General features: G+C 46.4%; 1 protein-coding gene across 5 annotated transcripts in view; it reads right to left on the reverse strand.

Moving 5' to 3' along the window:
* Window positions 1–15,220, reverse strand: part of LOC146855888 (protein NEDD1-like) — a 544,173-nt gene that overhangs the window by 102,426 nt on the left and 426,527 nt on the right. For all 5 annotated transcript variants that reach the window (XM_085650677.1, XM_085650673.1, XM_085650675.1 and 2 more), the window contains one exon: window positions 6,869–6,916. In XM_085650677.1, the coding sequence (XP_085506803.1) occupies window positions 6,869–6,916 (48 nt within the window). The remainder of the gene's footprint in view (window positions 1–6,868; window positions 6,917–15,220) is intronic.

Below are 15,220 nucleotides of genomic sequence, written 5' to 3' on the forward strand. Positions count from 1 at the left end.
CCAAATCCATGATGGAGCACTACGAATGCCTGCGAAGGATCCGCCAGAGAACCCGTGACTCAGGGTTAACCCTCCACCGGGAGAAGTCTGAGTTCCTAAAACAAGAGATAAGCTTCTGGCTACACTTTCGCAGCAGAAGGAGTGGAGCCGGATCCAGACAAGGTGCAGAGCATACAAGAGGCCCCTGCCCCCACCTGAGTGTGTGAAGTGAGAAGCTTTCTGGGCATGGTGAACTACTGCAGATGGTTCATACCAGACCTCACAGGTTTCATATCCCGCCACTCCGCATACTCACAAAGACCATAACTCCATGGACCTAGGGTGTGGCACAGTAAGAGACCATTCAACAAACAAAAAAGACCCTGTAAGCAGACACCACACAGCCATATTCCGATGCACTGAAGCGGATGACCATCTCAGCTGATGCAAGCCCAAAAGGACTAGGGGCTGTCCTCGTCCAACAGCAACAACAAGGCGCCTGGACCCTCATGGACTATACCAGCAGATCATTCACTGCGACGGAACAACAATACTTGCAGATTGAGAGGGAGGCCATCGCCATATACTGGACCTGCAGGCACTTTAACTTATACATCTACGAACACCCCTTTGAGGTCACCACTGATGGCAAGCCCCTCATACATTTGTTCCAAGGCTCGGAGTCCAAACCGCCACCTCGAATTGAAAAGTGGATACTTCAATTAAAATATTATGATTGCAGAGTGGAGTATCGACCAAGTGCCAACAATCCAGCAGCTTACCTCTCCCTGCACCCCAGTGCTGCCACTGGATTCAAACTAGCCTGTGTGATAATTGGTGTTACCCAGAAACCAGTCCCAGGATGTTTGTTTCTGGTCCATGGAGGACCCAGCTTGACAGTTCAGGCTGGACTGTTCCCATGAGGATTAGGGTCAAGGCTGATTTGGGTGGCATAGTGAGCAAAAGAACGATGGATTTAACCCAGATTTCTTGACTGGGGTTTATGTTTGATTCATTCAGCTTTGCGTCCATCCTTTGCTGTCGCAGCATTTTTCGCCACTCAGAAAGAAGCAGAAGACGCTGAAGAAGCAGAAGAGTACGACTGGTACATAACTAAGAGATCAAGGCCACTTCCTCTTTCCCTGAATGCCCTACCACTTGCTACACAAGCAGATGAGTGCCTCCAGCTGGCCATTGCAGCGATCCAGTAAGGGTTGAGAATGTGCCGAAGAAACACCTATCTCAAAGTACCCCAGAAGCGAAAAGGTGCGCCACAAGCTCATGGCTGATGCCAGCGGGTGTTTACTAAGGGGACGCCACCTGGTAATACCCTACAGTGCAGCTTGGCCACCAAGACATGGCAAAAACAAAGAACAGACTCAGAATGAAAGTCTTGTTTCGGGCATGGGTGAGATGGTAGAAGCGGCTGTGACCTGTGAGGTCCTACTCAGTGGTACCAAGTGTCTGGCCCCACGGAAGCACCAGCTCCTATACAGACTGAGCCTGGACCCCAGCAGCTCTGGGAGTGCACCAGCCTGGAGTTTGGTTGTTTCCCTGATGGACCATATACCCTCGTCTTTATAGATGACTACACCATGTACCCAGAAATAGAGGTCATTGGACCTCAAGCAGACACAGAAGTCATCCCGAAGATAGAAGAGAGGATAGCCACCCACAATCTTTATGAAAAATCTCAAAACAGACAATGGGCCACCATTCCTGAGCCAAGAATGTGCAGACTGCCTCCAATCATCGGGCATCAGCCACCGTAAAGTAACCACCATCCTGTCACAAGCCAATGGAGAGGTGGAGCGTTTTATGCGCACCCTGACCATAGTAATACGCATCACTAATGCCAATCACCAACTCATGGAATAGGCCATTTATGGGTTCCTTCAAGAATAACAGACTGCACACTCCACCACCAGACAATCCCCAGGGCATGTCAGCATGGGATGGATCCCTCACCACACAGGATGGGCACCAAATCCTATAGATAGTGCCAGGACTATTTAAAGGAATGGAGACACCAATAATCAGGCCAGTACCGCTCGTAGAGCTCGGCCATCCAACATCCGCCCCAGTAATGTAGTATTCGTAAAGGACCAACACACAGAAGCAAATTTAGATTGCCATTCAAATGTCACCACTAGGATGTCATCAGACTGAGAGGCACAATGATCACTGCTCGCTGACGAGTCAAAGATATCACCCATAACGTCTCGTCCTTAACGAGCTTGTGGAGACTTTAGTGAGGAAAGGCCATCACCCATGCTTTCCAAACCCCTGCCAGAAAGCGATGTTGCCATGACCCCATCACTCCCTGCTCCTGCCCGAGCGGAGAGACCTGGCAGTCCTGACAGAGCCAGGACAACACCGTCACCACTTCAGGCAGAGCCTGACGAAGGCCCCTCACCTGCATCTGCTCCCCAGGACTCATCAGGTTGAGGTGACCACCCAAGAAATCCACCTAGTTGATGAACTTCCTGGTCTGAAACCCCGAGGGAACCGTGAGGCATCCCCAAGAAGATGTACACACTCACACCAAAGAACATATTGAACTGTTTGCGAAATGATTGTTTTATCCGTGACATTTCCAGTAGTGTATAACTGTTTTACTTAATTAAAGTTTAGGAGGAATGTAGTGTTGTGAACCTGGCGAGAAGGCAGAGGGGTGCTCTGTTTTTCTCCCCATCAACTTGCTGGAAATCGGTTAAGCACATGCACCATAAGTGGACTACAATAACAGCCTTGGCAGTTATGCGCAAGTACGGAACTGCAAGCACTATGCCTCTGCCTGTAATTATTGGCTCACCACGTGCTGGTCTAATGCCAAGGCTCAGCACCACAGACACCATTGCTGTGCCAGTGCATGCAGTTGAGCTTGGTGCAGGCAATGTTATATTTTAATATCGGGCAAATCAACAATAAAAACTGCCAACAAGACCACAAAACAGGTCCTCAATCAGGCAAAAATCTAGCCTACACACTTAACTGTCAGACCAGATTTCAGGCACAGCCTATTTGCCATTTAGGCCAGTCCAACCCTGGATTTAATTGAACAAAAAAACATGCTGTCCCTTCTTACCTGGCTAGTTCCATGCTGCTTATTCCGAACTCGCTTTCCATTTTGTATTAATCGCTTTATGGAGGGATCGAGGGTGGCGGCAAAGAGAGGCCCATCCTACTCTCCCAAAGTGGGCTTCTCCCACACTCACACAGGATCTGCCTGCAACAGAAGCTAGCAAATCATATTTCATTTCTCTTTCTGCAAAGTCCAGGCGCCAGCTTGTAGCAAAGCAAATTGAAACACACACAGCAGAAAACAGGATAAGGCGAGCCAGCTTCCAGCCTGAGGGGGCCCTCATCAGATTTAGAAAGCTGGGACGCCCCCACACACCACTGGGGCTGCAGGGGGGGCTGTTACACCCCTACTCCTGGCTGGCATCAAAACATGCTTCTTCTACACTTAACACCCCCTTTTTTAACACAGCTACAATAGTTCTCAGAAGCTTGTAATTTTCAGGAATGCAGATGTTATGGGTTATTAATCTTAGTTATGCAATGAAACATTGTCCTTCACTAGAAAATGTTCACTCTAGTTGGGATTTAGAAGTCAACAAAAAAACTAGCTTCCATGTGCTCAACCAGGTTGAGTTATTAACAGTCATTAAAAATATTATTTTCTGCCCTCTCTCGAGTAAGACTGCAGATGGCTTGGCTTACTTCAAAGTTAAGAAACAGTGATGGAGATAATGCTGATTCTCCACTGCAAATTTACCAGTTGTAGCTTTCATGTTTCCCAAATTTAAAAATGCCAATGGAAAAAAAAGAGCAGTGACTCAGGAATTTCTACTTCTGCCTCTCCTCCTCTTTGTTCCACTTTGAGCCCATCTCTTCACTAATGGGACCTCCTGGTGGGTTCCCATTGGAACACACCTAGAAGTGTACTGATGCTACAGTAGATTTCAAATCAGCTGATCACATATTCTACCAGAACACTGTTAGTTGACGCATACTCAGGTACATGCCCCATTCAGTTATCCAATTGGATTCAACATCTGTGCACCTCATCACTCGCACCAGATAGTTCCTTCCTCCCGCCTGTACATTCCAGCGGACACCTTTCAACTATAATACCTCCTCTAGAAAGTGTCTTTCAGCTACACAAACTGGGTATCATTTAAAGGACATGCACCGTCACACATCTGTCTCACCAGTGGCATGGACAGCATTTATGCATTCAACATGCACACACTCACCAATCTCTATATAATGAAGAGCCATTCAAAGGTGACTTTCTGGATTGGAAGACACAGCTTCTCTTAATTGCCCATCAGGTCCTAAATGAACAAACTGTAAAGTAACTGGTAAGAGACAGTAAGTAGGTTCTGTGTGTTAAGTGTACACTAATGGCATCTGTGTACAGCCCACAGACTGAAGACCGATCCAGTCAGTGACAGGGTAAACTCAGTCTTTTGTCCTTCTCATTTGCACACAAAGCAAGCCAGAAGGAATTCATAAAGAGCTGATGGAGAGAAGTTCTGTGGTACTAGATAATGGTGCCACTGAAGTGCTGAGCCTAAAGAAGCCTCTCAAGTTGTTCCTTTTTCTTCTTCTGTAAACCTATAATTCTGCCTAAAAATGCTTTATGCACTGAATTAAGATGTGTACAAATGGTCAAAGGGGACAGTAGGAAGAAACAAAATCAGCTGACACAACTTACTTTGGGAGAGAGTAGAATTGCAGTCCTGTAAGGCTGTACCTTGCTGAGGCAAAATATCCATCACAAATCTGATACTTGGTTGCATGTAATGGCAATGACATAGCCTGACCAGCCAAGCAACCCATGTCTTGAGTCCACAGATCCTGCCCAGACCCGGTTATAACTGCTATATTGAGGGCCACAAATGGCAAAGGTGAACTGACCTCTACCAACTCTGCCGCTGTCTGGTTTCTGCTGGCCAGGAGTCCATCTAATGCTTGGTCATCTGCCCTGCCTCTTATGCTCCGCCATGTACCCAATACTGGGTGGTCCTGTGCTGTTGGTGCATGCAGGAAGATGCCATGGGGACACACACCAGTGTGTATACAACATACTCCCCTATGTCCCAAAATATAAATTAAGCAGTGTCCAAAGGGTCCAGCCTATTGCAGCAAGTCTGTAAGGCTTTTAAGACATCCTTGGTCCCCACTCCTAACTCTAAGTTTGCTACACTGGCTTAATGAAAACCCCAAGACAATTTGAAGATGGTCTGCAGCACATTCTGTAGTGAGTCTAATTCATGGCATCCTATTTCTTTTCTGTAGAAACCACCCATATTCCTTGTTATGCTTTGACATGCGGTGTCGATGCATGGTTGATGTTCCAAACGATTAGGGGCCTCTCTGCCCCCTGCAAAGTGTTTGGTCACATAGCTTGTAGATGAACCTATGTGCACTTGATTCCTTGTTCACAGGTTCAAGGACTATGGGAGGGTCGTGCAGAAAAGAAAAGAAACAAGTCACCGCAGGCCGTATTACACTATGTGCCCGGGGGCTCAACGGGCGGTTGCGTCCACTTTGCTCGCCTCTGGGGCACTTTGGTATTACAGGAGGGGGTGCAGATGCTTGTGCGGACCCTTCTGTAATACTGAAAGGGCTGGCGAGCATACACAGCCAGAGCTATTTCAAGAGAGCCTTCCTTCATTTGCATGAGGTCGTACCCCATGCAAATGAGGGTATCTCTTTGCCTCTGCGTCCATGCCGTATTACAGATGCAAAGGCAAAGCAGCTCTTAGGAGGAGCACTGATAGTGCGCCACCTGAGAGCAGTCCTCTGGAGGGGGGAAAGCGGGTCCTAAGGAGCCCCAGACATCTCCTTGCAGGCGGGTGCAGTCATGCAGTCATTGACTGCACCCGCCTGCAAGAGGATCTCTAATCCCCTTTAAAAGTGCAGTTGGGTTGGCGCCTGTACTGTGAAACACGGAGTGGCTGCATCAAAGCCGCTCCGTATTTCACTTGAATGTGCTGCCTCCAGGGCAGCACAAGTTCGCAGCTGCCCTGGGGGCAGCGCATTCTATGTAATAGGGCAAACTTTCTCTGTTTGCACCCGGCGCACCTGTTTTAAGGTGCGCCAAGGTGCAAAAGGGGGAAAGTGCACCCTATACATAATTGGGACCCAGGAATTGACATGCCCCTGAGCGTGCTGCAACAAGAGCTGCAAGAAGCGGACCGCAATAATCCACTTATCATCCTCTTTGCATTCTACTGTGTGTAGTGCAAGATTAACATCCAGTGTGGGGGCAGTAGAATCACATGACTGGGAAACAAGTGACAGACAATTGTTACATAAATTCCATCATGGAAAAAAAAAGTTACAAATGTTTTTAGTGTCCACTTACCATGAACGTTCCAAAATCAGTATTAAAACTCAATATCAAAGGAAAAACCCTCAAAAACTATTATATTTAGTCCACCTCAAAACAGAAAAAAAACAGAAAAAAGAGCTTGCTTCCATAAACGATTAGGGCCTGCAAAGCTGCCCAGAGTGGGATAACTGCAGGGCTAATCCGTAAGACAACCACATGGTCAACCCCTGCTGTGCCTAGCCAAAGGTCCAGCAGAGCAGGGGTTGGTTGTCCATTGTGGGTTGGTTGCAGGGTCTGGCAGTAGAGCAGGCTTTGCGGACAACCCTCACTGAGCATAGCACAGCAGATTGGTCGCAAGCCCTACACCCAAGCCCACAATAAGCAGTAGGGTTTGGTCACAGGGACGGGCCAAATGTGATTGAAGTCATTAAGGAGTAAGGCTGAAATATCCATTCACTTTCCTACTAGGTGTCAGAATCATTTTGTATAACAATTTTCTTGCAAAAATACAAAAGTAGTTACACAAATGCATTTGCATACCTTCTTCTTTTGCTGCATTGTCATAAATTGCTGCGAATGCTTCCGAATCTAGAACAAGAAAGCAATAGGAATAGTTAGCATCAATATTTGATACACAGCAGTGGTTGGAATGTTAATTTAATTATACATTTTAAAACATTACTTAAAGGGACTGTCATTGGTTTAAAAATACGTAATACAGCCTGAAAGTAGCTGTTTTCTAATCAAAGCGTGAAGTTTACAATCCTTTAGATGTTCCTGAACGAATCCGCTCTCCAAAGTACTGTGTACTTTTCCTGACTATATATCTATGACTTAGGTAATTATAGGAAAGATAGAATTTCTTTGCCTGTTTCTACACATTCTGAATTACAGTATTTCAATAATTCGGACTGTATTAAGCAAATTCTAATATCTTTTTGCAACAAATATGCAACTGCTTTTTATGTGTTTAATTTTGCACTAGAGATTCTAGTTTCATTCTTCAAACACCCTGACTCTTTCATATGAAAGGGCAACACACCAAGGATTTAAGTGGATATTGGGAAGGGTTGTGGTTTGGCCATGTATTATCAGAGAAAAAGTACACTCTGCCAGGCATTATGAGGATATTGCAAGTCACCTCGAAGCTCCATAAAATTATAAAAGAACTCTGCCTTCGGGATCATTCTTCTATATGGTCATGGAACTGTCAGTGACTTGCAATTTCCTCATCATATATTACGGGGAGCACTTTATCCCATGTACAATCATAGTTGTCTCATAGATTGTGTTAATATTAATGTGAAAAAAAGTCGGAGCTGAAAAATCATTTATGAAATTTGTAATTATATCAGTTATGTCAAAGATGAGGTCATGAGCATTGCACTTGTGTGTGTGTTATAGTTTGTATGGCTGCTGTGCAAGCTGAGGACGGCAGCTAATTCATTAATCATATGTTGCAATTTTTTTTTTTGTTAACTCTTTTTATTGAAAAAATGCCATCTTCAACAGTAAAGACACAGCGTTTCACATGTAATTATTGGCAAAGACCCCTTCACCACATTGCAACATGAATGTATTCGGTAATGTCACATCATCCAATATCGTTAATCCCATCACCCCTAACCCCCGGTGGCTCACATATCTCTCCCCGGAAAGTGTTCCAAGGCCCCCAAATCTGAGACCACTTCTTCGGGCATCCGCTGGAAACATAGATAGGTATCTCAGTCACCATACACCAATCCATGTCTCTGGCCCAGTCCGCATTGCTTGGTGATGTCGGAGCCCTCCAAAGACGTGCGATATTCCGCTTGGCCACCATGAAGCCCAAAGTGACCCATATCCTTTCCTTGGCAGTAAGATCAGTGGGGTCCCATATGTTTAACAAAATCAATTTGATGTTGCACTGTAACTGTTGCCCAAATACTTCTCCCATCATTAAAACCACCCCCTCACAAAATTTCTGAATCGTCTCACATTCCCAAAGTGTATGGATGAAGGTGCCCTCCTGCCCGCAGAGCCGTGTACAGCCACTATTCTGGGTGTATACCATGTGAACCAGCGAGGGACCAGACAAGTATGTCCTGTGGAGGATTTTTAACTGAACCAGTCGGAGTCTGGAGAAGATGGCAACCTCGCGGGGAGAAGCCACTGCGGCTCGCCATTCGGCGTCGTCCAAACCTGCCACATCATCTTCCCATTTACCCCTTATCTGTGTTAAGGGATCGGGCATATTATTGATAAGTTTCCTGTAGATGAGGGATATGGCCTTTTCTGGCAAATCGCCATCTAGAATCCTGTCCTCTAAAGGGGAGGATTCTGGAAGATCCGTACCTTTAGGGAGAGCCGAGAGTAGTGCGTGTCTAATTTGAAGATATCAGAACTGTTCAGAGCTAGCCATTTCAAACTCTTGACATAACTGGGAAAACGACATGACATTCCCAGATTTCCAAAGGTCCCCGATTCTAGAAATACCAATGGTGTCCCACTTATCGCACCCCGAGGAACGCGTCAGTCGACCCAGCTGGTCACAATTCCAGAGCGGCGTGGCTTGAGTAAGTTTGCCTTCCCACCCCAGGCTTCTAGTAGCGTCTCTCCATATTTGCATGGCGTATTTGGTCGGACCGGACAAGACATTTTTCTGAGACTTTGTTTATAGCGCACCCTAAAAACCCACCCCCGGGGAGGAGCCATCGATCAATCCGAAAGGCCGGGTCGTCGTGCCGTCAATAGGTACATTGATTGATGGCAACGAGCTGCGAGGCCCAGTAGTATCTTTTCATGTCGGGAAGTCCGATGCCCCTGTCGAACCATCCCAATGTGGGCTTATGTGTGGCGATGCGAGGTGGTTTACCGTCCCATAGCAAATTTTGTACGGTACCCTCCAGTTCTTTAAAATACGACGTCACGACCGGAAGAGGAGTGTTCTGCAACACGTACAAAAGACGGGGGAGGGACATCATTTTGAATAGGGCATCACGTCCCAGGAGGGTCAAGGGGAGTGAGTGACTTCCAGTGCTGGACATCGGATTTAAGGCGCGCCAGTGGTGGCCGGAGGTTGGTGTCATAAAATTGTGTCAGATCTTTAGATACACAAATTCCCAGATATTTGAAGCCTTCAGCGGCTTCCCCCAACTGGCAATCCCGGGTTAGTCGAGGTCGTTGCCCACTAAGAAAGTAAAGCACCGACTTGGACCAGTTGATCCGGTAGCCTGTGAATCTGTCAAAAATGTGGAATATGTCCATCACCACATTAAGAGACTTTGCCGGGGAGGCGAGATAAAGCAGGATATCATCTGCATACAGTGATATGCGGTCCTCCCACCGTGTGTCCATTTAAGGCCCCGAAATGCTGCAAGAGGTTCCAGGGCCAAGGCAAAGAGGAGCGGTGACAGGGGGGCAGCCTTGTCTGGTGCACCCACCCAGAGAGAAGACAGGAGACCTCCGATTGTTTACGACCACTTGCGCCAACGGTTGACTATATAGAAGACGCACCCAGTTGATAAATTCCAGACCGAACCCCACCGCGAACATGCAGGGTTATTCAATAGTGTCAAAGGCCGAAACTGCGTCCAGTGATACCACTACGGCATCCTCACTGAGCGTACCAGCCCTACAAAGCACTGCATGCAAACGACGGAGGTTAAGAGACGTATTTCTGGCCGGCATAAATCCGGACTGATCCAGGTGCACCAAGATGGGAAGGACTTGTAACAGACAAGTGGCAAGTGCTTTTGCCAGGATCTTGGCTTCGCAGTTGAGGAGCGAGATGGACCTGTATGAGGAACACAGGTCGGCAGGTTTACCCGCTTTGTGGATTACAGTAATGTTAGCCAGTCTGTGATCCTTAGGGCTTAGGGGAGTGTCATGTTTAGGGCTCGGGGGGGGGGAGGAATAAGGATATTTTTGAAAATTAGTGGTTAGGGATTTAGGCCACAGGGCAGTGGTTGGGTTAGTTATAGGCAGGGGGAGGGGAATGGATAGTCGGAGTTAGTTTTTAGGGTTCGGAGTAGTTTTTTAAAGTAGGGGTTAGGGTTTTAGGCCTCAGGGCAGTGGAAGGGGTTGGGGTGGTTTTAGGGACAGAGCTGGGGGGGTAGGGGTAGTGTATGTTAAGGGGCAGGGTTTTAGGCCTCAGGGGGAGGGGAATGGGTAGTTTTCAGAGAAGGTTTTGGGCATCCGAGCGAGTTTGTAATTCAGGGCTTAGGGCGGTGGGCGGGGTGTCAGTGTAGTGGTGACCTTAGCCACGCAGGCCCCCATACTATTCATGCCTTTAAAGCGAAATTGCGTGGTAAATGCATGCGTGGTAAATGAATGCATGGTTTAGACGCACTCGTGGGTCAGGCTGCGTGGTAGAGGCATGCATGGTTTAGCCATGCGTGCCTCTATCATACAACCGGTACTTGTTCCTTAAAATCATGGCCTGGCTGTGCTTAGCTTTTTTCCCCTCCCTGCACTGCCTTGGTGTACCATTATCATTTGTGTAACTCCCCACTCCCCGTCTGACCACTAGTACATGCTGAGGTTGAGTGGGAGCCATCAAAGGTTGGATTACAGCCTCTATTCAATTCCAGCTGGGGGGGGGGGGGTGGAGGGCTAGATCCTTGAAGCTTTGACTGGGTCTTGCCCACAGCGGGAGAGCTCTGGGTTCTGTCTGGGCAGAGTACATTCTCGCCTGTTGGAGGTGAGCTTTGGCTAAGTCCATAATGACGAATTTATTAGGGCAAATAAATGAACTGAAAACTAGGACCCTTTTGCAGGTTTCATGTTTTTTGGTCATTTTAAGTAAAACTTAAAGCAGATATTAGTGAGTGTAGAGGCAGATGAGTTACTAAATGACCTGAATTGTATGACGGAGGGAAACATGGTTGTATTTGCATGTTATGTATGTTTTTAATATTTTAGGTATTTATGTTTTTTAAGACTTTAACATTGTGTTTTGATAAGGCATATTTTTCACTTACATTGTACACATTTCCAAAACACGCCAATTGTGTTTTTTGTTGGCAGCTTTTCTAGTGTACAAACAACCATAACAAAGCACAAGGCTTTGTAATAAGCTTAAGGGTAACAGTGGCGGCTCCTGTCAGGAGCAGCAAAGAAAGGACAAAATAAAATGAGAATAACAGAATTTTGTTATTTTATTTTTTCCTCCTGCTGCAGCAGTGCATGACATGACAGGGTGGAGCTGCAGGGGGAGGAGTGGGAGACACTCCAGTGCACAATGACTGTTTGGTCGGCCTTCTCGAGCTGGCCAAAACAGTCATGCGCACTGCCCAGTTCTCCATGCAGGGCTGCAATATAGCCTGCTGGAGAACATGCTCAACCCTACAGGCTGAGCACCGTATCACGGTGCTCAGACCAATTACAACACTTCATTGGAGTGTTGTGATTGGCTTAGGGGTGGGAGCCTGGCTTCCTGCTTCCTGTTATGACCTGAAGTCGGACACAGGCAAGCAGAAGAAAAGTCGCGGGACCCAGCAGCAGCAGCAAGGTAAGTTTTCTTTTTTTTACAGCAGTCCGCGAGCAAGCCCCCTCTCCCCCGCCTGCCGCTCACCTGCCCCCACCTCCTCAGGCGTGCCCCACACCTGCGAGCCGTTCCACGGTAATTTGCAAGATAAAACGCTCTGACTTGCTACCACCTGCCATTCTCAAGACTCACCTGTTGGGAAACCGCCACAAATCCAGTATTACAGCATCCACATGCAGACCCTCTGTCTGTCTAAGGAGTCATGCGGTAAGAGGGCGGGGTGGTGGCTCAGAGAAGGTGGTTGCCCCATGAAGGAGTGGAGAGTGGGCCAGACTCCCATTGACCAATCCTCTTTGCTGGTGCTGAAACCTGTCCTGAAGCTCAGCCGAGCGGACACTGAAGAAGACTAGAACTGTAGCCAACTTGAGGCTGAAATGAACCAATGGGCTGGCGGAGATAGCTGGAGAAAAGGGTGCTTGTGCCGCCAACAGATATCGTCTCTGCTTGGCTTGTGGCCCTGGTAGTCTCTGTCACAGCCTCCGACCCTAAACTATTTAACCTTTGTTGTTGACAGTGATCATTGGACCATAACCTAGGTATTGTCCTGTTCATTCCCCCACTGCCAGTGTTTGCTGGGGTCTGCACTTCCATAGACATAGCTATCACAAAACCATGAGAAGGCACTCTGATCCCCAACAGATCTCTACAACTATACAATACATTTTTGTCTCTGCCAAACTCCTGCATTATGACAAGTTCCAGGGGTAGCCACAGGTACCAGCGTTTGAGCCTTTGCAGTAGTATAAAGAGGCCACTGCTCAGTACAGATAGCAATTCGGCAAATACAAACTTATTCCAGTTTGTGCAGCACAGGCAACATCCCTGGACTCAAATTCTATCAAAAAGATAGCAGGTACTTCTGTGGAAACCACCAGTACAACACAAGAGAAAAGCCCCAAAAAATGTCTCACTGACTATTAAGCAAGGTCACAAAGCTATAATTACTCAAATGTTTTATGTGCTGTATTGTGATGTACTTTTATGATCTTAGTGGTGGATAATAAAATATTTGATGATAATGACTCATGCGTATATGTATTGTGGTCTAGGTTAGCTGCAAAGTAAGAATTTTGAGGAAGGGAAAATGGCTTGGAGACCCTCCCTGATGAAGTTGTACTCTCAGCTAACGCCCAAATGAGCAGCACGTTGCAAGCCGATGGGAGTAGCATATGCATTGTGGTGAGACTGCACCAGGGCTAGTAATAGGGAAGGATTCCAATACTAACAGAGCAGCCTTTAAAATACTGCCAACATCAACCCTGGCTTCCCTTTAATGAGCTACTTACCGAGTGCCACGAGTAACAGGGCAGAAAGAATAGTAGCGAAGCTGGAATGGGATGGAAAAAACGTAGATGGATGCATACCGATTGGTGCAGATTGACTGTCCTGGGCAGGGATATGCAAAAAACTACTATAAGGCGTAAAAGTCCTTCTCCGGGGGACATAACCCAACTAGGGCAGTATTTTTGTGCAAAGAGTCATTCAAAATCAACTGTGAGGTATCGATAAAGAGCTCGATACTGTCAATGGCTGATGTTCCTATTCAGTCGATGAATACCAGAGCGAGCATTCCTAGATGAAATATCTCGCCACCAGTCAAATGCTGATTCCACCCAAATGACACCATGGTCGAAAGCTCTATAGCCCCAACCCTTAGCAGAACAGATTTTCCTTTCTGAAAATATGGCAGCACAAATTTCACTTTGTGATGCTGAGCAAGACTTCATACTCTCCAGATCCCTATTTTCTCTCAAGTGATTACTAAGCTCTGTGTTAACATTATTACATAATACAGTATGGAACAAAGACCATAACACTGATCTTCCAACTGTTATATTAGAAGCCATTTGATATGGAAACAATTACACTAGAAGCATCAACCAAGACAACCAACAGCCTTCTGGATGATCCTGCGCTTGGATTATTGGAAGAGCATTTACCTCTACATTGCTCCCAAAATCCAACGAGGCAGTAGGGCGTGTGGCAGTTACAGGTATGAAGGACCAGCTAGCAACCCCTGTAAAGTCTAACACCATAGGCATCGTTAGAGCGGAGCAGACTATGTTTGGCGAAAGGTGCGAGGAGGCTATGGGATGATAAACGTAAATCTGCACTAATAATCAGAAATACGAGCAATCATCTTGCAACGATTAATCACAACACTAAGAGCATCGAGGGAAAGACTCAATTTATTGAGGAAGAGAATAAAAAGACACATATTCTAAGGCAAGGAAAGAGGCATGTAGAGAGCGATGTGCCGATTGTTGCAAGCAAAAAAGTCACCCCAAAACAGCAAAGTGCCAGACACTAAAGAGTAAAAGTAGAAAAGGGAGATAAAACAGCCCAGAATGACGCTACTACCAAAGTTGATGAGCTGTTTAATTTAAGAGAACTATTCGAAGAATCTGTTGAAAGCTATGAGGATGACAAGTGGCTGTACCCAGTTTTTAGAAGGAAAAATTCAGTCCCCCAAATGAATTCCATCACAACAAAGCCAAGTGCAGACCCTGCTCTGCAACTAAAAGAAAAACGCACAAGGAAGAGGAAATTTGAGAAAAATAAAGTGGTATGGAAGTGTACAAAAAGTGTACAAAAAATGTAAAAATAAATCATGCAGTTTTAAAAACTAATGCAGACGCCAACTCAGGGGAAACCACCACACAAGTGAATGAGCTTGCAAACACCTAAAAAAACTGCTATTGGTTCTACCGGCAAAGAACCGAGTGGCACCAAAGGACCGAGTCCCACTCTGTTAGGGAGGGTATTTGAGCCGGAACCAACTCACTCTATAGTGCAAACCACCAAGGTAGACTGGGTCAGAGGAGCTTCAGCCCTTAACAAAGTTTACCTTCATAGACCTGGTCTCAGACCCAGTGCATCCACTACCACTAAATTGAGCACAACTATTAGACTTGTTCAATTTTAATCCTGCACTATGTTTGATCTCATCGCAGGACATCCAATTGGTAAACCCAAGTGTGCGTTTCAACCCCAACTTGCAGGTTGCCATGAGTGGGCCATCTAGCGATGTGGAGTTCCATATGCCAGTCTCCCTAAATTGATCAGTGACAATATTGACTATTTGCATGTGATAGGAATATGCTGTACAGCGATGGATTTTGGCCCAGATCTCTGTACTGGGGTGAATGTATGACATTGTTCTGCATTCTGTCCATCAACTGTTGTTTTTGTAGGAATAGATATGCTCCCACAAGGTAGTGATCACAGCTTTAATTTGCAGCAAAAATGCCAGTGAATAGAGTGACAACCAGTGCGAGCTATCCTCAAAAGACCAGAAGGTCTGTTCAAACTTGCACCTAGTATTGGGGTTCACCAAAAACACGACTGTCATGAGGGAAGAAAAT

This window comes from Triturus cristatus, chromosome 4_1, assembly GCF_964204655.1.
Source record: "Triturus cristatus chromosome 4_1, aTriCri1.1, whole genome shotgun sequence".
Classification (NCBI taxonomy): domain Eukaryota; kingdom Metazoa; phylum Chordata; class Amphibia; order Caudata; family Salamandridae; genus Triturus; species Triturus cristatus.